Source organism: Piliocolobus tephrosceles, chromosome X (assembly GCF_002776525.5).
Source record: "Piliocolobus tephrosceles isolate RC106 chromosome X, ASM277652v3, whole genome shotgun sequence".
Taxonomy (NCBI): Eukaryota; Metazoa; Chordata; class Mammalia; order Primates; family Cercopithecidae; genus Piliocolobus; species Piliocolobus tephrosceles.
Window position 1 is genome coordinate 93,424,524 of NC_045455.1, and position 27,744 is coordinate 93,452,267.

General features: G+C 41.8%; 2 protein-coding genes and 2 pseudogenes across 5 annotated transcripts in view; 3 read left to right on the forward strand and 1 right to left on the reverse strand.

Annotated features, from left to right (window-relative positions):
- The window catches only part of MICU2 (mitochondrial calcium uptake 2), a 111,838-nt gene that overhangs the window by 57,571 nt on the left and 26,523 nt on the right, over positions 1-27,744 (forward strand). For 2 of the 3 annotated variants that reach the window (XM_026454220.2, XM_026454222.2), the window contains exons 3-6: positions 773-804; positions 1,086-1,161; positions 17,557-17,604; positions 18,918-19,000. In XM_026454220.2, the coding sequence (XP_026310005.1) occupies positions 773-804; positions 1,086-1,161; positions 17,557-17,604; positions 18,918-19,000 (239 nt within the window). The remainder of the gene's footprint in view (positions 1-772; positions 805-1,085; positions 1,162-17,556; positions 17,605-18,917; positions 19,001-27,744) is intronic. The other variant, XM_026454221.2, reaches the window with a different exon arrangement.
- Positions 12,468-12,563, forward strand: LOC111525326 (annotated as a pseudogene).
- On the forward strand, positions 19,015-25,261 carry LOC116418595 (translation initiation factor IF-2-like). 2 transcript variants are annotated; one of them, XM_031934971.1, is made up of 2 exons: positions 19,015-23,469; positions 23,868-25,261. In XM_031934971.1, the coding sequence occupies exon 1, from the start codon at positions 19,940-19,942 to the stop codon at positions 20,744-20,746; it is 807 nt and encodes a 268-aa protein (XP_031790831.1). In that variant the 5' UTR covers positions 19,015-19,939; the 3' UTR covers positions 20,747-23,469; positions 23,868-25,261. The 2 variants fall into 2 exon arrangements, with proteins under 2 accessions (XP_031790831.1, XP_031790832.1); XM_031934972.1 differs by having other exon boundaries at positions 19,015-22,604.
- Positions 21,594-22,694, reverse strand: LOC111525311 (annotated as a pseudogene).

The window sequence follows — 27,744 nt, forward strand, 5'->3', positions numbered from 1 at the left end:
ATATGTAACAAACCTGCATGTTATGCACATGTACCCTAGAACTTAAAGTATAATAAATAAATAAATAAATAAATAAATAAATAAATAAATAAATAAATAAATAGAATCATAAAAAAAAAATGACTTGAGGCTATCATCAGAATAAGTCCTAAAAAAAAGAAACAATGTAATGGCTTTAGAATTATGGTGGATATTAGGAAAATGATGTAGACAGTAAAGAGGGTGGCTGAAAACCTGGAAGAATTTTAAATCTCTGTTATCCAATAGGAAATTATTTAAAGTTAACTACTTTAGAATGGATGGTTATGTTGGCTAGACTTTCACATTTGACTGGAGAGTTATAAGCCTAAGAGGACTTTCCAGAGTTCAAAAAAAGGACGCTTTCTAAATCATGAGTGTTTTTTCCTGAATCAATGAAAGTAAAAAGAGAGTGATTTTAATAATCACGTGAAGAAATTATGTTTGATGAGAATTAATATGATTCAGACAACTAGGATAACTCATAGATGGTTATATACAATTTCATATGTATGAAATAGGGTGAGTGAAATTGAAAATGGATCTTGTGTAAAACTATAGTGTCTTTGTGTTTAGTCTTAGAATTCTCTGACTCTTAATTATGGCTTAAGAATATTAGCTAAAATCACAAGCCTTTGCTTTTTTAATAAATATTTAGTTGTTTGTTTTGTCTTTTAAATAATTTTCTTCCTTAGTGCAAGCTGAGTTTTACCAAAGAATATGGATACTAAACAATGTTTCTTCTTTGTTGTAGGTAAAACTTCAGTCAGGAAGCTGACAAAAAAGGTAAGCAACATGTGGCAGGGGGCAGGGTTTGTTTTTGGTAAGATAGAAAATGAACGCTTGGCCGGGTACAGTGGCTCACGCCTGTAATCCCAGTACTTCGGGAGGCCAAGGCGGGTGGATTGCGAGGTCAGGAGATCACCATCCTGGCTAACACGGTGAAACCTTGTCTCTACTAAAAATACACACAAAAACATTAGCTGGGCGTGGAGGCGGGCGTCTGTAGTCCCAGCTACAAAGAAAATGAACTTTTAGAAGTTAAATTTTAATATGTGTATTCAAAGGACATGGAGGATACACTGTCAGGAATCCAAACAGCTGGCTGCGGATCCACTTTTTTCAGAGACCTTGGCGATAAAGGTAATTTTGATTTCTATTAAATTTTTAGTTATGTGTTTTATTTAACTGAAGTATTATTAAGGAATTAAGGTATGAGATTTGCACCATGTTATTTAATAGGTGTTTTTAAAACATAATAACATAGTAAGTAGGAGGTAACTTTGTCAAAGTCTTTGAGCAATTACAGATAAATTACTAAACCATCAATGTTAGTTAAAGCCTGGAGAGGGTATGAGGCAGAGTATCTAAAATAGAACGTGAGAAGCCTGCAAGGGCATCCAGAGGAGCACCACCACTTAAAGGAGGGGACGGAAAGAGATGGTGGCAGAGTCGTCAGAGGCAGAGGAACGCCAGGGAAGTGTTATCACAGAAGCCAAGCAGAGAAAGTGTTAAAGAAAAAAGGAACGTGTCAAATGTGAAAACCGAGTAAACTTAGGGAGTTGAATGAGCTAAGGACTGAGAAGTATCCGCTGTACTTAGCAGCTGGAAGTGTTTGACATTTTAACAAGTACAGTGGTGCTTTGTTATCCACGGGGTATTGGTTCCAGGGCCCCCCTTGGATACCAAAATCCGAGAATGCTGAAGACCCTCATATAAAATGGCATCATATTTGTGTATAGCCTACAAACATCCTCCCATGTAGTTCAAATCAGCTCTAGATTACTTAGAATACATAATACAATGTAAATGCTATGTATATAGTTGTTATGTTCTGTAACTCTGCTTTTTTATTTGTAGTGGTGTGGGTTGTTTTGGGGTGTTTTTTTTTTTTTGAGACAAGGTCTTGCTCTGTTGCTGGGTTGGAGTGCAGTGGCACAGTCATAGCTCACGACAGCGTCAAACTCTGGGGCTCAAGCACTCCTGCTGCTGCAGCCTGCTGGGACTACAGGTGTGCCCCCCCATACATGGCTAATTTTTTAATTTTAGTATAGACGGGGGTCTCACTATGTTGCTCAGGCTGGCCTCAAACTCCTGGACTCAAGCAGTCCTCCTGACTTGGCCATTGAAAGTGATGGGATTACAGGCGTGAGCCACCACACCAGACCTATTAATATTTTTGATCCATGGTTGGTTGAATGCATGGATGTGGAGGGCCAACTACTATACAGGTCAGTGATGGGATGAGATCTAAAGCCAAGTTGCAGAACACTGAGAAGTGATGGGAGATATGAGAAAAGTAAACACAGACCTCTTGAGAGACGTGGTCATGAACAGAGGAGTTAGAGGGTAGTAGCTAAGGATAGAGAACAAAGGCCTAGAGAATCTTGGTTTATTGTAAGTGGTGAGCATGTTTCTTGTTGTTGAGAAGGAGAGGTGGAAAATACAAAGGAAGTATGAATAGGACAAAATCCTGGAAAATAGGAAAGAAGGGATTTCTTCAGAACAGGAGTGGAAGGATCAGCATTCCACAGGGAGGATGTCTTTCCTATTGTGTCAGGAGAAAAGGATGAACAAATGAGCATTTTATGCAGACATTTGCAAATTGCTGGCAAGCAAATGAGGGCGGTGTTTCGGAGTAGCCTTGATTTTCTTTATAAAATAGGATTTAGGGCCCAGTGCGGTGGCTCACACCTGTAATGCCAGCACTTTGGGAGGCCAGAGTTCGAGACCAGCCTGGCCAACATGGTGAAACCCTGTCTCTACTAAAAACACAAAAAATTAGCCAGGCATGGTGGCAGGTGCCTGTAATCCCAGCTACTCAGGAGGCTGAGGCAGGAGAATCGCTTGAACCTGGGAGGTGGAGGTTGCAGTGAGCTGAGATTGTGCCGTTGCACTGCAGCCTGGGTGACAAGAGTGAAACTCCGTCTCAAAAAAAAAAAAAAATTGGATATAGTAGGGCTGAGCTTTATGGAGAAAGAAGGTTTGAAGTAGCTTCTGGGATATGGAAAAAGAACTGATGAGAGAAACAGAAGGACTTCTGGGAATCCTTCCAGGATTAGAAGAGAACGTACATGATGAAAGAACAGAGTCGTTGATCAGCGTGGTTGTAGAATAGAATAGATGGACAGTTAGGGTTTGCTAGGCAGAGGAATGGAGGAAGTCCTGGCCTAGGGAGTTAACAAGGTTAGGAGCAAGAGAGGTTTTAACTAATGAGCCATGGGGTCTAAGCAGAGACAAAAAAGCCTGGAGAGAAAGCTGCCAGTGAGGTTGAAAACGGATGTGGATGCCCAAGAGCAGAAAGCAACTATGGTGGTAGAGTAGGTGTCTGAACTTACAGTTTCTCAGCTGAAGCACTTGTAGGTGATTTCAGGGTTCAGGGAGTGATCGTAGAAATAGATATGTAAAATAGAAGTAGTTGGCGTGGTTAATTTAGTGAAAGTTATCAAGGACCTGAGAGACGAACCACTCTATTTTATAAGTGTAGAAAAAGTGTTCCCCTGAGGTAGGTGATAAGTTAATTACTCTTTCCTGTTGTCTAAAGAAGGAATTGGAGAATTAAGAAACAAATGTGATTTCTACATCAGTGGTTTATAACCTTTCATTGAATGCGGCAGAGCTTTCACAGTTATCTCAAGTATCTCAAGAGATTTACAACATTCTCAAATCAACATTAATTTTACGGCTGAGTGCATTAGCTCACACCTGTAATCCCAGCACTTTGAGAGGCCAAAGCAAGAGGATAGCTTGAGCCCAGGCGTTCAAGACCAGTCTGGGCAGTGTAGCAAGTCTCCATCTCTACAAACAATATAAAAGAAAAATTAGCCAGGCGTGGTGACGCACACCTGTAGTCCCAGCAACTTGGGAGGGTGAGGTGAGAGGGTCGCTTGAGCTCGGGAGATTGAGGTTGCAATTGCAGGGAGCTGTGTGTGGTCACGTGGGCAACAGAGCAAGACCATGTCTCAAAAAAAAAAAAAATTAGTTTTAAATTGAGAATAAGTTTATCACATAACACTCCATGGAAAAGAAAAATATGACAAAGGTATAACTCCATAAAATCAATATTAATCATTTATTGTTTATTTTTGATCAATATCTATTTCTGCACATTCCTCAGTATATCAGTATTTAGTGGACTTTCATTATATTCTGCGAGTATTAGTTCCTTATACTAAACTGTCTACTTATCTTTACACCCACTTCACCCCACCCCTTACCAATTCCTTCCAGTCCTAGCACCAGAACATCCCTATATACTTTGAGGTTAACAAGCTCCTAAATTTTTTATAGTGGGAATTTACTGGAATGTAGTATATGGTTAGTGAACAAAAGTGCGTATTTTGAAGTTGACAGACTTAAATTCAAATTTTTCCTAGTTTTATTACCTGAGGAAATTAGTTAATCTCTTTCATCCTCACTTTCATCACCTTTTAAAATAAGATAGTAATGCCTTCCTTATGGGATTGCTGAAAGAATTTAATAAAATAAGATGTTTTAAACATTTATGGTATCTGGTATGTAGCCTTAAAAAATATTAAGAACATGAGTTTTAAGCCTGGTTTAAATTCCTAGCTCTATTAGTTAGCTGTGTAACCTTGGGCAAGTTGGTTTTAGTTTTCTTACTATGTGTCTGGTACATTTTAAGTTTATAATTGGTAATATTGCTATATGTTTTTTGTAAGATTTAATATTAACTGGGCCTTAGCCTCTTGTTAAGGAGTTTGTAAATAAATGGTATTTTACAAATCAAAGTTAATAAATATCTTGTAAGGTTTTACTTTAGGAAATTACTAATTTGGCTTTTTGTTGTTGTTGTTGTTGGTTTTTGTTTTTTTTTTTTGAGACGGAGTCTTGCTCTGTCCCCCAGGCTGGAGTGCAGTGGCCGGATCTCAGCTCACTGCAAGCTCCGCCTCCCGGGTTTACGCCATTCTCCTGCCTCAGCCTCCCGAGTAGCTGGGACTACAGGCGCCGCCACCTCGCCCGGATAGTTTTTTGTATTTTTTAGTAGAGACGGGGTTTCACCGTGTAAACCAGGATGGTCTCGATCTCCTGACCTCGTGATCCACCCGTCTCGGCCTCCCAAAGTGCTGGGATTACAGGCTTGAGCCACCGAGCCCGGCCTAATTTGGCATTTTAAAGTACATTCTAAGCAAAATGTTTAAAGTTCAAGTACCAATATTTAGATCAGACCTTTTTCCATGATGTAGACTTTTCTGGAAGCATTTTGAGACTTTTAAGAAAAATGTTTACCAGTTGCGAAAACTCAGATAACCTCTGTGGATATAAACTGAACTATCTTATGATTATATGATTTTGTTTTTTTCCTGAAGTAAGGAAGGCTGAGGAGGGTTTTATAATAGTTTTGACCTAAAGGCAGAATATGAGAACCAGAGTAGATTAATTCAGCTTTTGTGTAAAACTCTCCATAAATATAATGTGATTTTAGAAATTCTATTAAAACCTGTTTTCAAGAAAAATGCATAAAATAAAAACTGAAAAGAGAAAATTTAAATCATCTTAAGAAAAAAAAATGGAGAGATAAGAGATTAATCTTTAAAAACTGAAAAGAGAACCCATTTCAAGACCTTAGAAGCATACTGTGCTTCTGAAAAGAAGTACCTGTACAGCTTCATCACTGCATTCATGTTCCAGACTCCTGGTAGTGCCTCAAGTGCTGCCTATGAGCTTTATATGGAAGACCATACTCCTGCTACCTGCTAAACAGCTTCCCACTTCTCAGCTACCCTACTCTCTAAAGGCATCTGTGAAACTAGTAAACAGAGTCTTATGCTTTCTCATTTTTTGTATTTTGTTATACTGTACTCTCTGGTTTCTAATCTTTCTTAATTAAACCGTAAGTTCTCAAAGTGGAAAAATATGTGTGTTATTTTTATATCCCCAGTTGCTTGGTATGTTGTCTAACAACCTTCTCTGACACATAATAGATGCTCATCTAAAATTAACTACATGCTAATTACAAATTATCCTGATCTCTTTCAGTGAGTCCCTTGAGTATTTTTGCTATATAGTTTTAGCCTTTCTGTGTATTGAAAGTATGAAGACTACATGTTTTTTAAAATATTTCTCAGTTAAAACTTTCAATAATTTATGTTGGTCTTCTTCCCAATTAGTATTAATTGGGGCCAGGCATGGTGGCTCATGCCTGTAACCCCAGCACTTCGGGAGGCCAAGGCAGGAGGATCACTTGAGCCCAGAAGTTCAAGACCAACCTAGGCAGCATAGGGAGACCCCCATCTCCACAACAAATATAAACATTAGCTGCACATGGTGGCTCACGCCTGTAATACCCTCTACTCGGGAGGCTGAGGTGGGAGAGAATCACTTGATCCTAAGAGGTTGGCTTCAGTGAACCATGATTGTACCGCTATACTCCAGCCTGGGTGACAGAGTAAGACCTTGTCTCAAATAAAAGAAAAGGAAAATAAAATATTTAAAAATTTAAAAAGGATTAATTGGTATTATTTTGTCAACAAAATTAGATCCATTTTGTAGTACTGCTTTCATACATTTTAGAAATAATGCATCAACTCTTTTTTTTTTTTTTTTTTTTTTTGAGACAGAGTCTGATGCCCAGGCTAGAGCGCAGTGGCGCCATCTCAGCTCACTGCAACCTCCGCCTCCCGGGTTCAAGTAATTTTCATGCCTCAGCCTCCTCTTTATCAAGTATCTGAATAAAAACATGAAATTATCTAATTTTTATTTCTTCTTTATCAAAATACTTCATTTGGATGTGAATTATTTCTAAGATACACTAGAAGAAAGTTCTGCCTCCTAATGAGCAGTGTTTTGTCAGCTTAATAGTTACTGACCTGCAACTGTAGTAGGATATTTTTTCTTTTCCCGAGCTAGGTATTTTTTAAAATTAGGGCTATTTCATGTATTACCATATTTAATGTGGTATACAGTTATTTCAAAGTGTATTAGTCACAAAATGCAGTCACTTAATTGAAGAAAAATCTGATTGTGGCAGTATTAAACACAAATAGAATTTTTAAAAATTGCACTGCCTTACTGTTGATTACAAAAATATATGTCTAAAGTCATTCTATACTCAGAATCATAAAGATAATTATTAAAATTAATTGAATTCATTGTGAAGTATATCCTATACACCGTGGAATTTAATAAACTTTTTAAGGCATTTTTTTTCTTTACATAAAGGAAAAAAGAACTCACCTCCAAATCTGCTGTTGCTTCTGCATCTTACAGCTGCATCTATCTTGTCTGTCTTTGCTCTCTTTATGGAAGATCTAGTCCTTGCAACATAAGCCCAAGTCTCTGTATTTGCTCTAGGCCTCTTTTCTTGCCCTTTCAAGACCTTTCGACTTTGATATTTTTCCCTATTTTACTACATCACCAGTCTGTTTCTCTCTACCTTATTCCTACCTTATGTAAACTTAAAAGTATGTCCCATTTTTTAGGAGAAAAAATTTTTCCTTTACCCCCATATCTCCCCGGTGTGTTGTGCTCACTTCCTAACTAACCTCTCATTCGTTCTTCAGCTCATTTCAGCCTGGTACCCACCCCACCGTGGACACTTTTGTCATGATCACCAGTGAACTCCTTGGTTCAATGAGGACGTTTTGTAGTCCCAGCTTACGTGACCCCAGCAGTATTTGATCTATAATCTACATCAGAACAGCCCCTCGTTTTGGCTTCTATGACCCCAGACTTTGTTGTGTTGCTTTTCTCTCCATCCTAGTTGTTTCCTCTCTGTCTCTTTTGACGAAATTCAACAAGAACCACCTAAGCTGGGGAAGCAGATAATTAGATCAATCTAGTGGGGTGAGTTTGAAGGAAGGGGCCCACTGGTCAGTCCTGAAAGATCACTGAGAAATTTTCTGTCTCATGGGAGATAATGAAGATTTGAAGAGATTTAACAAACTTTGGAGAAAATTGGGAGAGTACTTGGCAAATGAAAAGTATTTTTTTTTTTATTGACAAATAATATTTTTGAGGCATAAGTATGAAAAGAGTTGGAATTTCAAAGAGCAGTAAGCAAACATTTTATTTTCTTGGTATGAAGAAGATAGCAAATTATAGTCGAGATTATATGAAATGGGTTAATGGAAGTTTTTGAAAGTGACAATGAGATTTGAAGACAAGGTAGAAAGTTATTGCAGTTTAATTACAGTTTTGATTCTTCAGATAGAAGGAAAACCTGCAGATGTTCTTTAGTCTCTTCTTGAAATTGAGATCAGTGTTCTCTCTTCATTCAGCCTCTACGTACAGGGGCAAGATTTGTGGAGCAGTTTTTCATATTGGCAGAGGAAGACTTGGAAGGGCTGTTCATCCCTCCTGCTAGTCTGCATCAGAGAATCCTGTTAGATTGTAGTCACTTCTGGAAGTCAGGGTTCTGGTCTCCAGAAGGATTGTAGTATTTCTTTACCAACTTTGCTGCTTCTGTGCCGTAAGAAAGAAAAAATAGGTACTTGTTTTCAGAGGATACTGAGAAAGAATATCAGTAACTTCTTTTTTTTGTTTGTTTTTGTTTTTAGATACAACTATAATTTTATTACAAAACCATTATGTTGGCATTAGTTGGTTACAGTGATAGCAAGATAATATGAGTGTGCAGACCAGCTCTGATGGAACCACTACATTCCCTGTTTACTGAACCAAACTTCAGCTACCTCATATCCATTGCATACAAATAACCTGCAGTTATTACTGCTACAAATCTTGACGCGTGTACCACTGAGAGAGGAGTTGATGCTAAGGGATTAGATTACATGTTGATAAGACTACAAAAGTTCCCTTATGGGACTTTTTCTTCCTCCTCCCATCCAATGACTTTGCTTTAGAAGAATCACATTACTTAAAGCTAGTCTGAGTAGCAGCAGCACCCAGGGAGCATCAGTTCTTGTTAAAAAGCAACACCTGTGTGATGCACTTTTACACCACAGGCAAAGGGAAGGATCACTCTCGTTTTAAACTCCTGCAGAGTCCCTTAATAAAAAATAAAAGCATTCCATCAAGTTCTTCTGGATGGTGTTATTGCTGTACATTTGTTGGTGAGTCATTTTCTGTGCTGTGTTTGCTTTGAGGGGATCTCCCAATGTATCTCCAATATTCTTTTTATAGGGTCCTTTTCTTGAGCTAGGATTTCAGTAATTCTAATGCTTTATTAAGAATGTTTTCCTTGTTGTCACACTGGCTTTCTAGCATGTCTTCATAGATATCCACAAGAAAGGCAATTAGGTAGGGGGAACTATGACTTGGTTGTAAATCAACTAATTGACCTAACAGATTAGGATATTTGGAAAGACCACGATCCTGCAAAATCCCTTTCAAATAGTTCCGTGCACTTTCATTGTATGGTAGTTTAATCATTTCCAGAGTGTGTGTGTGTCATGATAAATGATCTGGACCACAGGATTGGGGCCATCATTCTGCAACACTGAATCTGTATCACCCCATTCTGCTCTGTCACTGTACAGGACGTCAGAGGGTGAGTCCAGGCCCAGAAACCCGTCGTCCATGGGGGACACCACGGCTTCCCTGGCCTCGGCCGCCATCTCTTCCTCGTGCTGCAGCTGGGGCAGGGGCTGCTCTGGCTGCCCGGGCTCGCCACCTTGCACAGCCTCCCCAACCCCCTCAGTGGCTGCCCCAGCAACTTCTTTTTATTTTTATTTTTTTAACTTTCAGAGAGCGAGACATAGTAATCTTTCCAACTATCAAGGAGATAAATTCATCAGCCTGCACACACATTTTTCTCATTAGATAATTTTCTTTCTTTGTTATTTACATAGCTGGAGTACTATTTATGTGTTCTCAGAATGAACAAGAGCATTAATGATATATTTCCAGGATTTTTTTTTTTGAAGGAGAATTCAGACCCAGTATTTCCAATGACTAGGAGAAAGACCTTAGTGATGAACTGTCAGAAACATAAATAGGAAGGATTTTCCCCCCTTAGGCAAAGTCCATGAAGATGTTTATGCGATAAATAGAGGAATGAGCATAATGAGAGGGGAAGGGGTGAGGGAAGGAGGCTTTAAGAGGAACCAGAAACAGTAAATGGCTGATAGAGAGAGAGAATGTAGGATAGAGATAGAGATATATAGATAGAGAATAGATAGGATAGAGAATATAGATAGCGTTCATTACAAAGTCAAAGATAAGTTTTTAAAATGTGCGTGCAGTGGCTGTGGGAGGAAAATCAGCTTACGTTCCTACATTCATAGAGGGCTGGCAGGAAAATCAGGACTATAAGATGTAGCTTGAGGATGACAAGAAAATTAAGCAATTGGCAGGTAAAAGATGAGGCAGAACTGGAGAGTTACAGAATTAGGAAGAGTTGGAAGGATCATGAAAGAGCAAGATGTAAGATCTGCGCTCTCACCATTCATCTAAATGCTGGCCGCCCTTAACGTAGACTCTGAGACCCCACTCCGATTGGGGTCTCAACCCCTGATCCTTCCCCTTCTCCATCCCTGCAACGCATCTACGGTACCACATTCTAGCTGGAAGAAGAGTGTCCCTAATTGGGAGAAGCCTTCACAGGCTGAATATATAGAGAGTCTCCCAGCTCCTGTGTAGCTTGTGGTTTATGAGCTGCTTTAAAAGCTACTTCATCTGTAAAATAGAGATGATAATATCTACTTGCAGGTTACAGTGACTTACGTGAAACTTATGACACGGTGTCTGAGATGGTGTCAACAAAAGATCTCTTACTAGGCAAATCTTTGTGTCACAAGTCCTCTTGACTTCTCTGAAACCACACCGTCCTAGTCTGTCTGTCGTTGGCCCTCTTCTGCCTCCTGCCTATTACACACTGGCACGTCATAGAATTTTGTCCTTCACTTACTACTCTTCTTCAGCCTCCTTGGTTTTAGCGTTCATGAGATGACTCCTAAATCTCTTTCAGTGCCTCCAGCCCAGGCTACACTCCTGAGCCTCAGCCGCTTATGTATATACAAACCAGCTGCCAGACACCTGCTTTTGGATCTCTCTCAGTTACCTTGGATTCAGAATATGCCAAATTGCACTCACCATCTTCCCCCTAAACCAACACTTCCTGTATTCTTGATCTCATTTGGTAGTAACAGCTTTCATCCAACTCACCCAAACCCAAGAAATAGCTTAGACTCCTTTCTCTCTCTTTGCCCGTCCCACCCTTCATATTCAATCAAACACAAAGTCTTTCCAGTTTTACCTAAGTATTTATCTAATTCATCTTCTCTTCTCTCTACCTCTAGAGAACAGGAAACAGATCAAGTAACTTTGTCACTTAATAAATAAAATCTGACTTCCTTAGTTTGGTGTATAGAAGCCCTTTGTGGCCTGTGCCCTGCACAAGCTTCCCTGCTGTCCTCTCGCCATTCTACACAGTGTGCCATGCCTGTTCATGCTTTCATGCTTTTGCACACACTGTTCTCTTTGCCTGTGCCGTTCTCTCTTCCCTCTACTCTCTGACTCACCACCTTCTCCCAGCCTTCTGCTCATTGGAGAATTAGCCCAAGCTTCACGTCTTATGGGAATCGTTTTTAACTTCTTCAGTAGAAAGAATTGTTTCCTCCCCTGCATTCTCATCATTTTTTATGTATTCTTTCTCGCCACATTTTATTATAATTGCTTGTTTATGTGTCATCTGCTAACTTCTTAGAATATAAATTCCTTGAGGAAAAAGGCCTTTTCCTTGTAAACTTGTGAGGTCTAAGCACAAGAGTTAGTACATGGTATTTGTTTAATAAATTGTTTTTGACTAAACAAATAAACAGAACGGTAAAATTGTTTATAAAATTGTGGGGAAGCGCAGTACAGTGGAAGGGCTGAGACTTTTGTATATCTTGTCTATAATGTTGAATGTGATCTGATACTATAGGAAACAAGTGTTTATTAGTGCAATAGGGAAACGTCTTGAGGAAAGACTACAGTTACTTTTTAGTTCTCTGAAATACATGAGTTGACGTGTACATTTCTAACTTCAAGAAAAAACACTCCTGTAAATATTTATTTTATAAGAGATTCAGAAGATACACTTTTTAAAGGTATACTTCACTGTTGCTGTTAATAGTGGTTTGAAGAAAAACAATGTAAAACTTAGTTAAATTGGGACCCTTTGAAATATTCCATTTTACCACATATAAGAACTATCAAAATTTATACTCTATCATAACTAGCAAAAGGTAGTACATTCTTAAAATAAGAAAATAATTTACCAACGTGTATTATTATAAGGAAGAATAAGTTGTAAATTATTATATATGTTTTTTAAACTGAGCATAATTTTAATACCATCCTCAAAAATATACTGAATATAAATTATGAGATATGTTGTAAGATATAAATACATTTTTACAATAGATGGGATAATCCAATCTCTTTGGAAAACAGGATTCACAAAATTGTACTTAACAGCAGATCGTATTTTAGAATGGTTCCATCTTAATATTTCTAGATGAGCACTGTAACTGACAGAATTTATTCATCTGAGGTGTGATGATTGGGCTTTCACACTCAGGAGTGAGATGCGCCTCCCTCAAACCTTGTTACAAGGACAACACATTGGTTGTCTGACGTGAAGAGGGGAAAAATCAGAACTTACTCGTTTCTTCTAGTGCCCCTCTTAAGAGATTCTTTAACAAACTTTTGAACATAAATTATTTAAAATACTATCCAATACAGTTTTGAATCATTGCCATTTAACAGCATGTACTTTGCAATTAGATATAACAAATATATATTAAGCTGTTTCTCCTGTCAATATTCTCATGTGTCAGTTTTCTTTAAAAACATTTTCAGAGGGCAAATGCCTAGAATGCTGTTGTAGAACTACCTTGTTTATTTATAACCCACCTTGAGAGTGAAAGGTACTGTTTTTATACTGTCTCAACTCTGATTATTCAAGCTTTTAAGTCAGTATTTCAAAGAAAGACACTGGAATTTCCTTTTTCAAAAAGTTCTGCTTGCATAAAGGACCTGTACCTGTGTCAGAAGAAAAGCAAGGTCTTTTGGCAACAAGCCCAGTGGAGTCTAGAGGTTTGGCCATTTTTTTCACATTGCCATATTCCTTTGAAAATGAGAAAAATCCTTAAGACTGCCAAAGAATGAAATACTTTGATCTTTCAGCTGACATTAGAGCACTTCTCCCAGGTACAAGATATGACAAAACACATTTAATTTATTCTCCTTTTATAGAAGGTCTAAATAGTTTAAAGCTAAAGAAAATCTGAAAATGTGTTATAGTCTTTTTATTAAAGAAAAGTACACCTGCTCCAAAATAGAAACAACAAGTTGGTAATTCAGTAAAAGGAAGCCATTGAAAACATTTAAAGTATTTACTTATAGTTAAAACATGGAATCATCTAATATACCATTTTTGCCTTCCTTGCTCTGAAATACCTTTGGCCCTGAGTCCTTCCTTTATTTGCTTGGGAGCCATTAGGGTATGGTGCGCTGCACAGAAGGGTAAATACATTCCCAACGTCATCACCCTCTGCAGCTCTTTCTTCTTCCTGTCTGAACTACCATAGTCGTTTTTTCCCATTGCTGCTTCCACATGAGCGTTATTTCAGACAATCGCTTTGCAGTTTTCATATTCAGCTTCATCTATCTTAAATAGGTTTCCTATTTATACCACATTCGCTTAATTAAAATTTTTACCAATCATTCGAAGATTACTGTTAGATTTACTTCCTCTGTGGCACCTTTGATGATCTAAACTCTGGAAATGCTTGCACATTTTTCTAAACTCTTGTAACTCTTAATATTCGTATCTCTCTATGGTATCTAGTATTTTCTGTAAACATCTGCGTTTTGGCCTCCTGATGGAAGTATACACCATCTGTGAAGAATTCTTGGCAAAACGAAACTTGAATCTTAGCACACATCTGGATTTAAGTACCGTTTGTAGAAAATACAGAAGGTAGAGGAACATGTGAAATGATACCAAGGACATACAGTCATCAGAATTTTATAGACTGTTGGAAATTTTATAGGACAAATGACTTTTTCAACAATTAAATTGAAAGGTAGGGGCAAAAAAGACAAGGGAGAAAACCTATATATTAAGAGAGACATAAGAGACAGGAACGCCGAGCACAGTGGCTCACACCTGCAGTCCCAGCACTTCGGGAGGCCAAGGCAGGAGGATCACTTGAGCCCAGGAGTTTGACACCAGCCAGGGCAACATAGGAAGACCCTGTCTCTGCAAAAAAAAAAAAAAAATGTATTTTAATTAGCTGGACATGGTGGCACATGCCTGTGGTCCCAGCTACTCAGGAGTCTGAGAGGTGGGAGGATCACTTGAACCTGGGAGGTTAAGGCTGCAGCGAGCCATTACTGTGACACTACACTCTAGCCCGGGCAACAGAGTGAGACTTTGTTCGAAAAAAAGAAAAAGAAAATAATAAATAAATTAGACTACATCAAAATTAAGAACATTTGTGAATCGAAGAACACTGTCAAGAGTGAAAAAAAGATCCACAAATGGGAGAAAATATTTTCAAATTGTATACATATGTATTATAAGGGATAATAACTAGGATATATAAAGAACTATACTAAACTTTTTTAATGGGAAAAGGACTCAAATAGAAATTTCTCAGAATAAGATATACCCATGGCTAATAAGCACATGGAAAGATACTCAGCATCACTGATCATCAGGGAAATGCAAAGCAAAGCCTCAATGAGATCGCACGTTGCATTCATTAGGTTGGCAGCTAAAAAAAAAAAGGCAGAAAATACAAGTGTTGAGGATGTGGAAAAATTTAGTAGAAATTTGTATTTCCACAGCTGCTGTGGAAAAGGTAGGGTGATTCCTCAAAAATTAAACAGCATTGGCCGGGCGCGGTGGCTCACGCCTGTAGTCCCAGCACTTTGGGAGGCCGAGGCAGGCGGATCACGAGGTCAGGAGATCGAGACCATCCTGGCTAACACGGTGAAACCCCGTCTCTACTAAAAAAAAAAATACAAAAAACTAGCCGGGCGAGGTGGCGGGCCCCTGTAGTCCCAGCTACTCGGGAGGCTGAGGCAGGAGAATGGCATGAACCCGGGAGGCGGAGCTTGCAGTGAGCCGAGATCGCGCCACTGCACTCCAGCCTGGGAGACGGTATATACCCAAAAGAAATGAAAGCAGGGGCTCACACAAATATTTGTACACCAATATTTGTGGCTGCATTATTCACAGTAGCCACATGGTAGAAACACCCCAAGTGTCCATCAGCAGGTGAACGGATAAACAAAATGTGGTACATACGTGCAATGGAATATTATTCAGCCTTAAAAAGGAAATTCTGACACATGCTACAGTATGAATGAACCTTTAAAAACACCATGCCAAGTGAAATAAGTCACAAAAGGACACATATCGTATAATTCATTTTATATGAGGTACCTAGGCAACTTCACAGAGACAGAAAGTAGAATAGAGTTTACAGGAGCTAGAGGCAGGAATGGGTGGTGGGATTCAGAAGTTAACGTTTAATGTGTACAGTTCTTCTGTTTAGCATGATGAAAAATTTCTGATGATGGTTGTACAACAGTGTGAATGTACTTAATGCTACTAAATTTAACAATGGTTTAAGTGGTGAATTATGTGTCATGTTTATTTTACCACAATATTTTAATACAGGTGATTTAAGAGACCTACTTACCAAGTGCAATGTAAGGACTTTTCTTTGGATGCTCATCTGAATACACCTGAAAACTTGTCTAAAACAGGAAAATTGATAATGCTGATTTGAATTTGAAAATGTTAAGGAATTATTGATACTTTTTTAGGTGTGGTAACTATTTGACAGGGAGGTTTTTTTAGATACACAGGCTGAATTTTTTACTATGAAATGATATGTGTATGTGGGTTTTGTTTCACAATAATCCAGTGGGAGGTAGGGAATGAAAAGGAATATAGATAAGGCAAGACCTGCCATGAGTTGACAATTATTGGCGCTGAGTTTCGTTGTGTTATTTAGTATAATTATATATAATTCATATTATTCTCTCTGTTGTTGCATATGATTCAAGTTTTCCATGACTAAAAAAGTGTTTTTAATTGTTAATTGTGCATTTTGCTATTATACCAATCTTTTGATCCGGAAGGAACAGTTGTTGTTTAGCTTATCAGGAAGCCATGGTTTTTGAGATTTCGTTTCTATATTTAATGTAATTTTTTTCATTGTAAGCAACCTAAAACCTGACACAATATACTTGAGCAAGCAAGAAGTTTAGTGACTAGACACAGTTAGCTTCAAACCCAACTTCATCCAGGGCTCAAACATCACCATCTTCATTTTCCGATCTGGCAGTTAAAGACTGGCTACGTTCTCGTGCTCTAAATACTGGCCGCTGGCAGTTCCAGGCACTCTCTCCATTGCCTCACATTCCTGAGAATAACATTCTCACATCACCAAAGCCCAGCACAAAATAAAAATGTGCAAGTCAGTTATCCAGCATTTGCATCAGAAATCCTGCTGTACCACTCTCCCTGAACTGGTCCCTGGAACCAGACTAGTGCAGCCTGCTTAGTAGCTTGGGCCTGAGCTACTTGCCCATCCCTGCATCCATTCCACAGAAATACAGTGACTGGCTTTAGCCAATTAGCATTTACCTGCAGAGGCAAAGGTAGGGTCATCCTACCCAAACTGCGTATTTGAGACTGTCTAAGAATGATTTTCCAAAGGAAAAATAAAGTAACTGCTACAAAGAACTAATTACTACATTTTAAATAATGTAATTTGACTCTCAGTATATCCAAGTCTCTGTTATTCTACTGAATTTATAAATTTGCTTCACTTGAGATGCTGTGAATAGTAAAAATTTAATTAGAAGTTACGTAAAGTGCCATGTAAATAAAACTTGTCGTGGATGTCTGTTATTTGCAAGCCAGCTTCCATTCCTTTTCTGTATTAGTCAATGTTCTCCACAGAAACAGAACCAATAGGAGATACAGATAGATTTGCTGTGAAGAATTGGCTCATGCAATTACGGAGGTACAGAAGTCCCGTGATCTGCCATCTGCAAGCTGTAGACCCAGAAAAGCTGGTGGTGTAATTCAGTCCTCGCTTGGAGGCCTGAGAACCAGGGGAGCTAGTGGTGTCAACCCCAGTCTGAGGGTAGAAGATAAAATGTCCCAGCTCAAGAAGTGAGGCAGAAAAAAAGGGTGAATTTCTCCTTCCTCTGCTTTTTGTTCAGCAGAGTGGATAATGCTCACCCTCACTGGGGAGGACAGGACAGCCTGCTTTACCAAGTCTACCTATTTAAATGCTCATCTCACAGACACACCCAGAAACCACGTTTGATCTGGCTGCTCAGGATGTTCAGTCTGACACAGTCAAACTGACACTTAACACCAACCGTCACAACCTCCTTACTAGTAACAGTACCTGATGAACCATACTTTCTTTTTTTAAGTATTAGGACTCTACTTCAACTATTGTAAAAGTTTTCCACTATATCAAAGAGAGGTAATTTCAAGTAAAATTATTTTTTTATTCAGTGAAATTTCAGTGTTAATGTCTCTGTATATTCTAAAGCTTATTTTCTGGTGTGTTTTTATTTTATCTCTTTCAGGGCTAATTTCATATACTGAGTATCTTTTCTTGCTTACAATCCTCACTAGTAAGTATCCCACAGTTTGTTTTTCTCAGAGATCATGTGAAATTCTCTGTTCTTACCAAACAGGATTTTAAAAGTTTGGTATTTATGTCTTTATCATTAAAAACATTATTGATACCTTAGTTTCTATATCTACAAAATGATAATGTTGGATTAGGTTATCCCTGTGGGTCTCTTCTACCTCCTGTGCACTGTAGCAGCCCATTGCTTTGTCTCTTTAATAGGAAGTTTGTTGAACAAGAGAATCATAGTGGTAGTCTTGGCTTTAAAAATGCTTATCTGACATTATACAAAATACCTAACCAGTACTCTTCAAAATGTGAAGGTCATGGAAAACAAGGAGAGACTGAGACACTGATACAGATTAGAGAAGACTCAGGAGACATGACAGATAAATACAACATGGTATCTTATATTTAATCCTGGAATAGGAAAACAGCATTAGTGAAAAAACATGAAACCCAGATAAAGTCAATAGTGTAGTTCATAATGCTGTGCTATGTTAATTTATTAGTCTTTATAGATGTACTGTGGTTATGTAAGATGTTAACATTAGAGGAAGACCAGGTGTGGTAGCTCACCCCAGCACTTTAGCTTGAGCCCAGGAGTTTGAGACCAGCTTGGGCAACATGGTAAAACCCTATCTCTACAAAAAAATTTGAAAATTTGCGAGGTATGATGGTGCACACCTGTAGTCCCAACTACTTGTTGGGGCTGAGGTGGGAAGATTGCTTGAGTCCAGGAGGTTGAGGCTGCAGTGAGCTGTGATCACGCTACTGCACTCCAGCCTGGTGACAGAGTGAGACCCTGTCTCAAAAAAAAAAAGAAGAAGAAAAGAAAAATTAGAGGAAGCTGAGGAAAGAGTATATGGGGACTCTCTGGACTCTTTGTACTATTTTACAAAATTTCTGTAAGTCTAAAATGATTGCAAAATACATTGTTGTTTTTTCTTAAGTACTCTGAGAAAGGGAAATAAAAGTAATCATTAATTTGAAAATAACCAAGGTACTGTAAGAATATAGAAAAGCCCCTAGTAGAGCTAAAGAAATAAATTAAGCCTACAAACTGATTTTGCATTGAAAGGCAGAACACTTACTGGCAGAGCAGCAGCACCTATGGAAAGGGTGTTGGAGAAGGCAGGGAACAAAGCCATAACACCAAATATCAGCCTTTGGAATTGTTATAAGAAATCATTATTTTTCTGAGTAGGCACTTACTCATACAGTTTCTGCTAGTTTATGTCAAATTTGAAGATCTATCTGCAAATAACTTGCTTTTCATCAGCATTTAAATATTCATTTTTCACTTCACTGCAGAACCCCATTCTGGATTTCACGTTGCTTTTAAAATGCTGGATACAGATGGTAATGAGATGATTGAAAAAAGGGAATTTTTTAAGGTAAGTAGATGCTATTTTAGGTTTATCATAAAATACCTGGATGTTTGTGTCATGATTTTACATTTCCATTAAAATCAAAATTGTATTCATTGTTTGCATATGAACTATCAGGAAATTATTTGGACATTCAAAAATACTAAATTTTCTGTAATACAGCCGTGAAGACACCAATAAGTGAACTGTGTAAGATTCCAAAAAGTAAGCTGAAGCATCTGTTTTTTAGGGTTATATTTTTATGGTTTCAGCAAATAATATGGTAAGAGTTCCATAGGATATATATTTTTTAAAGAATATGTGTTGAAGATATGCTAAAATACTAAAAATTATTAAAGAAATACAAAAATAATCGACATAATAAAAACTTAAGCCTTCATAAAGAATTGGAAAAAGTGAAAATGCCGCAATAGTTATAAATTGGTACAAATTTTCCAGGAATTTGCTCTAAGGCTAATATTTGAAGAGCTGAAAACGTGTTTAAATGGTATTTTCTAAGATGTAACTCTAGAACACCCAACAAGTAAATTTCACTCTGTTCCCAAAAATTTGCTGGTAATACAAAAAAATAAAAATGAAAAATACCTCAATGCACATCAACAGTTTGGTATGTGCCAGTTAGGATTAAGTGTCTTTAATCTATTGCAGTGCTTTATGGAGAAAAGAAAACATAGATAAATATATAGCATAGTGCTTAGCACATGCTAGCTATCATTGATGAATTAATGAGTGCTTATGTAAATAACAAATTAGGCGTGTACATAAATGGCTTATGACATTTTTTAAAAGCCGTTGTGGGCCGGGGCGGTGGCGCTGTTGCCGCCGCGGCGTGTGAGGCAGCCCCTCCCCTCCGCCCCGGCCCCGTTCCTCCTCCTCTCTCCGCTCCCTCCATCCTCCCTCCCCTCGCGGGCTCTCGCCCGAGGGAATGTGGCGCGGCCGCGCGGGATGCAGCCTCGGCCCCTGCGGCGGCCCCGCCAGCTCGAGAGAAGACAGAGCTGCCGCCTGCGCCCGCCCCTGCGCGTCTCGGGCAGCCACCGCCGCTGCGGAAGGAGAACTAGCAGGGCAGCGGAGGGACGGGGCGGGAACACGGGAGAGGGAGAGGAGCGTTCGAGGGCGAGGACGGAAAGCGGGGAGGGACGGACGGACGCCCGGGCAGGGGCCGCCACTGAGCCTGCCCGACTCCTCGGCTCCGCTCCGGGCGGCGGCGGCAGCGGCGTCGCGGACGAAGGGCGCGGCAAGCTCTATGGAGACAATAGCCCCGCCGCGCGGCTCTGGGGGCGGCCGAGGCTCGCCGAGCGCCCGGGCAGCGTCCTGGCCCCCGCCGGCCGGGTGCCGCTGCCGTCCGGTGTGCGGGGCGCGCCGGTTGCCCGAGCCCGAGGCTCCCGGCGGCCGTCCCTTCCCCTCCGCCTCCCCGGTGTGCGCCGCGCTGCTTTTCCGGGTTCCCCTGGACGGAGCTGGATTCTGCTTCCCGCCAAGGCAGGAAGTGAGTTTCGCACTGCAATTCCGGCCAGTGTCACCAGTGAAAAGTTTTTTTTTTTTTTTCGGCGGAGATCCTACTTGGCGCTGGGAAACTCCTGCAAAACTAGAGACCAGGAAGCCAGCCCGCACCGCAACCCCCACCAAAGGCACCTACTCTTCTCGGGAGGCCAGTCCACATCCGCTCTCACCCGAGAGAGAAGTTCCGCTGGATCCAAAGTGACTAATGAAGGGAAGGAAATCATGTCAAGCCAAGCCTTGAAAAAGCTGCCCTGAGACGCTGTCCCGCCGAAAGGTGTTGATCCCAAGTGAACCCGACTTAAGGCCTCCCCATCTGCAGAACACAATCTCAAGGAAGAATTTAAGGGGAAACCCATCTACATAGTTTGGCGTTCTGTAAAGAATTGCCATGCTACTCCTGAGGATCTAGGATAATACCGAAAGCAGCACATATGGGGCACAAGATTTCCAACACTTTAAAGCTTAATGCTTTGCAAGTATGTTTTGAGGCTTCTTTAAAAGTTTATGGATCCTGCCCAGAGCTGGAGTCGGAGGCCTGGAGGCTGCCCCCGAGAGTGCCCGCGAGCCCGCGGCCCAGCCGAAGCTCTTTCCCGCCGCCTCTCCGCCCCTCGTCCCTGTCCAGCCCTGCCCGACCCCCCACCCAGTCCGGTCCCCTGACCCTCAGTCCGGCCCGGTCTGGCCTCCCAGCAGGGTCACGCAGCCGCCCGGGGAGGATGAAAGGAGGATAAATGGGCGCAAGGCAGACAGCGGCCTTCCTGCTGCTCTTCCCGCTCGTGCTGTCACAGCCGCTGGGGCCAGTGGAGCCCCTCTGCGGAGACAGGCTCTGCGTCCAGCACCTGCTCCGGGTCACGCTCTGGGGAAGCAGGAGTCGCACGGCTGTCTCAGCCTTGGATTTGACTTTGGCCTCATCCACCTCGGGGCCACGCGAGAACCACGTGGGTTACCAAGTTCAAGGGGAGAGAGAGGAAACGGACGAAAACGGCGGCCCATCTGGGACTGCCTTCCTTCTCTGGCTCCACCCTTGACTTCTTCAGAGCTGGGGCTTGAAGCCTTGAGCTCCATGTTACTCCCTGGGCCGCAAGAAGCTCACTAGGCCCACTATTCAGAGTAGTGTCTCTGGAGGCTGTTGGGGGGGCCCTTCCTCTGTCTCCCCGGTCGACGGCTCGCCGGGGATACCCAGGATTGCCGACTGCCTGGACATTTGCATTTCTGCCCCCTCGGGTTTTGTCTCAGGCTGTGCCTGCGGCTGTGCCTCTGCCTCAGGCTCCAGCTTGGTGGCAGACTTCTTGTCAGAGACAGGTTCGGGGGTCCACAAGGGTTCAATTCCCCGGGAACTCTCCCCCTCCTTGCTGATGGCCACAGAGGGAGATCCCCATGCCTTGGGCTGCATCCAGCAGTGGCTGAGGATCTCGTCGATACGGAGCCGCCTGTTGACGTCGGGCTGCAGCATGCGGTCGATGAGGTCCTTGCACTCGCCTGTCAGGTGCTTGGATCGTGGAAAGTTGAGGCGGTGCTCCTTCTGGATATGCAGCATCTACTTGACGTTGGAATCGTCGTAGGGCATGGAGCCGCAGACCATGATATAGAGGATCACGCCTAGGCTCCAGATGTCATACGCCTTGGGCTGGTAGGGAATGCCCTGCAGCACTTCTGGGGCTGCATACGCTGGTGACCCGCAGAAGGTCTTGCTTAATGCCATTCGACCACTGTCATCCCACAGGCAGCGCTTGGAGAAGCTGAAGTCAGACAGCTTGATGTTGAAGTCCTTGTCGAGGAGAAGGTTGTCACACTTGAGGTCCCGGTGGACGACATCCAGGTCATGACAGTACTTGATGGCCAAGGAAAGCTGGTGGAACTTCTTGTGAGCTTCATCCTCATGCAGGGCTCCCCGGGTTTTGATTAACTCAAGGAGGTCGCCCTGGACCGCAAGCTCCATGACGATGTAGACCTTGCCATGTGATGTCTCGAAGATCTCGTAGGTCTTGATGATGGAGCAGTGGTTTACCATGGCCAGAATCTCAATTTCCTGGGGAAGGAATTTCTCCAAGAAGTCTGCGGGGGCTTTCTTGCGGTCAATGATCTTGATCGCCACATTGAACTTCAGGCGCTCAGAGTAAGCAGATTTTACTTTTGCATAGGAGCCCTCTCCCAAATTTCTCCCCAGGAGGTAGCCTCATCGCTTGAGGACAGCGGCATCATCCATGGTCCCAGGAGTGCCCAGTGCCTCTGAGGCTGCCCTCTACAGCCCTGAGGCGCATGGGCCAGCAGTGTGCTCATTTACCTCCTGGACAGAGAGTCCTTTGGGCTGGCCAGGCCTGCTGTTCCTGCCTCCTAGAGGCCAAGACTCTGGAGTGGAACATTGGGCACTGTCTCCCAGGTGACCAGTCAGTGAAGTCACAAAGGAGGAGTGCCCTGGGGGTGGGAGGAAGTCCCATCCCTGACCTCTTTTTCTCCCCTTCAGCCCTTGACGCTGTCTACACAGGCGACCCTCAGGGGTGCAGAGCAGGGCCAAGGAGGGTGCTGTGTCAAGAAGGTAGAAAGTCTCCTGGCCCTGGAGTCATGTAGTTTGAGATGTCTGGATTCTGCCCCCTCACTATACATCTCTTACCTTGTCTGAGCCTTTGATGGCTTCTTACAGCAGCTCTGTGGGAAGACAAGCAGCAGGAGTTCTGCTCTTGGCTGTGAGCTCCCTCCTGGGGACCTGCCCAGCCACAGCCCTGGCTGGGCTCCCAGGGCAGATCTGGGGCTGGGGGCTGAAGGTGGGACCTGGATGCCACCCTGAGCACTGGCGGCTCCTCTGAGGACATTACAAGCAGCAAGGGCAGCACTGGACAGCGACCATCGTTTCTGCTGGCAGTGGAGCCTCTGCTATGACTGGTTCTGTGTCCAGCACCTGCTCTGGGCCACACTGTCCGGGAGAAGGAGTTGCACGACTGTCCTAGCCTTCAATTTGACTTTGGCCTCATCCACTTAGAGGGGTGAGCACTTCTTCCTCACATAAGCCAGGCGGAACCCTGGGCCCCGCAGGAGTGAGTGAGTAGGGCTGGATGTCACTCAGGCTGGGCTGGGTGCCCACCGGCTATGACCCTTCTCCCTTTGCTCTGCTTCTTCACCTTCTTCCCCAACCCTGACTGCCCACTGTCAGTCCTTTGTGTGTGGTTGGTGCTCCTTCCTCCAGACAGCCTCCTTCTCCTTCCTGCTGGGGATACCCCAAGTGCTGTCTCTTGGAAACCAAAAATAAAATTCTGATCTCCCCAGCCATCTAAAGGGACCACTCCTGTCAGCCAAGGGCATTCCAAAGTTAACCTGAAAAACTAGTTCAGGCCATGATAGGAAGTGGCAGTCTGGTAGGCCTCATCATCCCTCCTCCCTTCAGGTTTCAGGCACAGCTGAGCAGCAGTAACATCGACACAGAGACCTGAAGACTGACAACAGACTCTCGCAGTAAGATACAACACGCTCTGAAAGAAACTGAAGTATTTTACTATCAAACAGATTTCTTTGACATATTTTGAAACGGTTCTGCAAAGCTGTCTCTTGTGAGGAAAATCTACATTCTGTAAAGAATCTCCTTCCCTTTCCAGGTCTTTTCTACTAAGAGAATTAACTAATTCTTATAAGAAACATTAACAGTGTGTTCTTTCTGAAGCCTGATACCTGGAGGCTTCATCTGCCTAAGAACCTTGGTCCCCAGAGACAGTTCCTCCTCTTGGTTCCAGGTCTTTAGATAAACTCTTTGAGCCAGTTGCCAATCAGAAAATCTTTGAATCCACATGACCCGGAAGCCCAACTCCCACTTTCAAGTTGTCCCTCCTCTTCCGACTGAACCCATGTATACCTTACATGTACTGATTGGTATCTCGTGCTTCCCTAAAATGTATAAAACCAAGTTGTCCCTACCCCCTTGGGCACTTGTTGTCAGGATCTTCTGGGGCTGTCCTGGGCCATTAATCACATATTGGCTCAGAGGAAATCTCTTTAAAAAAAAGTTTATTTATATTGCTGTCTACAATGAAAAATATCCAATGTTATGTTTACTCTTTGTAATTAAATGCTAAAAAATTTATTTTGAAAAAATAAATAATAAAAAAAAAAATAAAAGCCTTTGTGATATGAAGCAAATGAACCTCTTACATTGTTGATGGGAATAAAATGATACACAAATGTTAGAAAACAAAACCTGGCGGCTTCTTTTAAAGTAAAATATATCCTTGGCATATGACCTAGCAATTCCACTCTTATTTAGTCAAGGAAAACGTATTCACCCAAGACCTGTATATTAATATGCATAGTTGCTTTATTCATGATAGCCAAAACTAGAAACAACCGAAATGTTCATCAAGTGAGTGGATAAACAAACAGGATCCATACAGTAGAATACTTAACAGTAAAAAGGAACAAACCACTGATAAATGCAGCAACATGGACAAGTACATACTGTATGTTTACATCTATTTGAAGTTTCAGAAAAGGGGACTTGCCTAATAAAAGCAGATCACTGGTTGCCTGAGGCCAGGAGGGAGTGAGGAATTGACTGCAAAGAAAAACGAGAGAACTTTTGGAGTACTGGAAATATTTTACATCTTCTTTGGAGTGGTGGTTACATTGGTATATAAATTTGTCAAAACTCATCCAGTGCATGATCCTGAAAGCAAAAAATGCATTTTAAAGGGGTACATTTGCCGGGCGCGGTGTCTCACGTCTATAATCCCAGCACTTTGGGGCGCCGAGGCAGGTGGATCATGAGGTCAGGAGATCGAGACTATCCTGGCTAACACGGTGAAACCCCATCTCTAATAAAAATGCAAAAATGTAGCCGGGCGTGGTGGCGAGCGCCAGTAGTCCCAGCTACTCGGGAGGCTGAAGCAGGAGAATGGCGTGAACCCGGGATGCAGAGCTTGCAGTGAACCGAGATCCCGCCACTATACTCCAGCCTGGGCAACAGAGCAAGACTCCAACTCAAAATAAAGGGGGGGGTTCATTTTACTGTATGCAAATTGATTCAAAATCCATCTTGTTCAGGAGCCCATGCTCTTTCCTCATGTCAGCCCTCCTCATTTGAAGAATTCTTAGGAGACCTGAGTTGAGAAAGATCCTGACTCCAAGCTTGGAAATGTTGGGCTTGAGTAATTGAATGGACATTCCTACAGATGGACAAGTATAGCAAGCAACTGGAGATCAGTAATGTGGCCAGGATTGGGGAACATCCTCATAGGGGGATAATTATGTCCTGAAAGTATAAGACCCTAAAGGGGAAGAATATAGAGTGAAAGGGGATAAGACCAGAGACTTGGGGGAGCAGTGTTTCGTTTACGAGGTCAAACTGAGGTTGAGAAGCCAAAGAATGCACCAGAGAAGGAGCAGAACAGTGAGCAGAATACCAGAGAGTGCAGGATAATGGAGTCTGAGGAAGACAAGAGCAACTGGAGAGGGAGTGTTCAAAGACACCGAACTCGGGGCCAGGCACAGTAGCTCACGCCTGTAATCCCATCACTTGGGGAAGCTGAGGCGGGCGGATCACCTGAGGTCGGCAGTTTAAGACCAGCCTGACCAACATGGAGAAACCCCATCTCTACTAAAAATACAAAAAATTAGCCGGGCGTGGTGGCACATGCCTATAATCCCAGCCACTCAGGAGGCTGAGACAGGAGAATCGCCTGAACCCAGGAAGCGGAGGTTGCGGTAAGCCAAGATCACGCCATCACACTCCAGCCTGGGCAACAGGAGCGAAACTCTGTCTCAAAAATAATAATAAAAATAGTAAAAACAATAAAGACACCGAACTCTTAACAATAAAAAGTGGGCAGCTAGTTGGGGACTGAGTAGAGAGCCCCTGAAATTGTGTAGGTCAGTAGGAACCATTACAGAGCAGTTTCAAAAGAGTCGTGGGGACCGACACCACAGAGCAAAAGGCTGAAGAGGAGTGAATAGAACTTCAAAACTGGTAGCAGTAGATAAGAATATTCATTTGAGATATTTGAGGACTTAATCAAATGCCTCAAATAAATATTTGAAGGAAACGTGTTTGCACAAGTAGGACCTGAAATACCAGTGCTATAAGTCACAAGGTACCATCCAGTTACTTCCCTCTGCCTTGAGGACAAGACATGGATAGATTTAAAACTGTTGTTATTCACAGGGAGTAATGTGTATGAAAAGGCCACATATCCAAATCAGTGAAATTCCGTTAGGTTAGCTAAGCCGTGAGGATTTGCACTTACCATAATCCTCTCCGACCTGGGAGGATTTTATTTCTGTTTTTATTCCTGGGAGTCACAAGGCACACAGAGCCAAATCTTGGGAGTACTGGACCCACTCTACACACATCCGAGAACAGGAAAGCTGGAGGCGATTTTATGAAGTGGGCGTACGTAGCGGAGCCCCCGGAAATAATAGTGGACGTCATACTCATCAGCACCAAAGTTTTGATACACTGTGGTAATGTTTAGTGATGTGTGGCCAGATCACAAAGTCTGCAGACAAAGGAGATCCTGAGCATGAAACTGAACATGAAAAAAGGCAATAGAAGACATGTTGTTGTTTTCACGGGCTACATTGATGTGCCTTTTACTGTACAGTCCTTATTGTACCTACAGCCTCTACACCTGAAATTGTTATGCATACCTACTTTAAAATTCTTTCTGAGACATTTTTTCACACAATAGCTTAGCATGCTGAATTTATGGAACAATTTCTGAATACCACGGATGTCTCCATAAATGTTGGAAAATTGTTTTATGATCACCTCATCAATTAAGAAAATATCAAAAAGAATATGTAAAGATACATCATTGATTTTGTTTTTAAGTATATAAAGGTCACCATTGTAAACATGAAAGAAGATTCTTTGTGGTCATCGTAGAAATGAACCACTAAACTTGATTACCCATAGAGCTGATACAGCATGTCATTAAAAAAAAAAAAAGCATTGAAGAGGAAAAACTACGTTTACATTAATTATTTGAATAGTTACTTCACTTCCATGGTCTTTGTATTAGTAAACTTAAGTATGTAGTGTGCGTGTGTGTGTGTGTTTGTGTGTGTGTGTAGACGGAGCCTCGCTCTGTCACCCAGGCTGGAGTGGTGTAGTGGCACAATCTCGGCTCACTGCAACCTCCACCTTCCAGATTCAAGCAATTCTCCTGCCTCAACCTCCCGAGTAGCTGGGATTACAGGCATGTGGCACTGTGCCCGGCTCATTTTTTTGTATTTTTAGTACAGACAGGGTTTCACCATGTTGGCCAGGCTGGTCT

Bases quoted from the DNA above. Each gene is read 5' to 3' on its own strand.
- LOC116418595 (XM_031934971.1), top strand. From the start codon at position 19,940: ATGCAGCCTCGGCCCCTGCGGCGGCCCCGCCAGCTCGAGAGAAGACAG.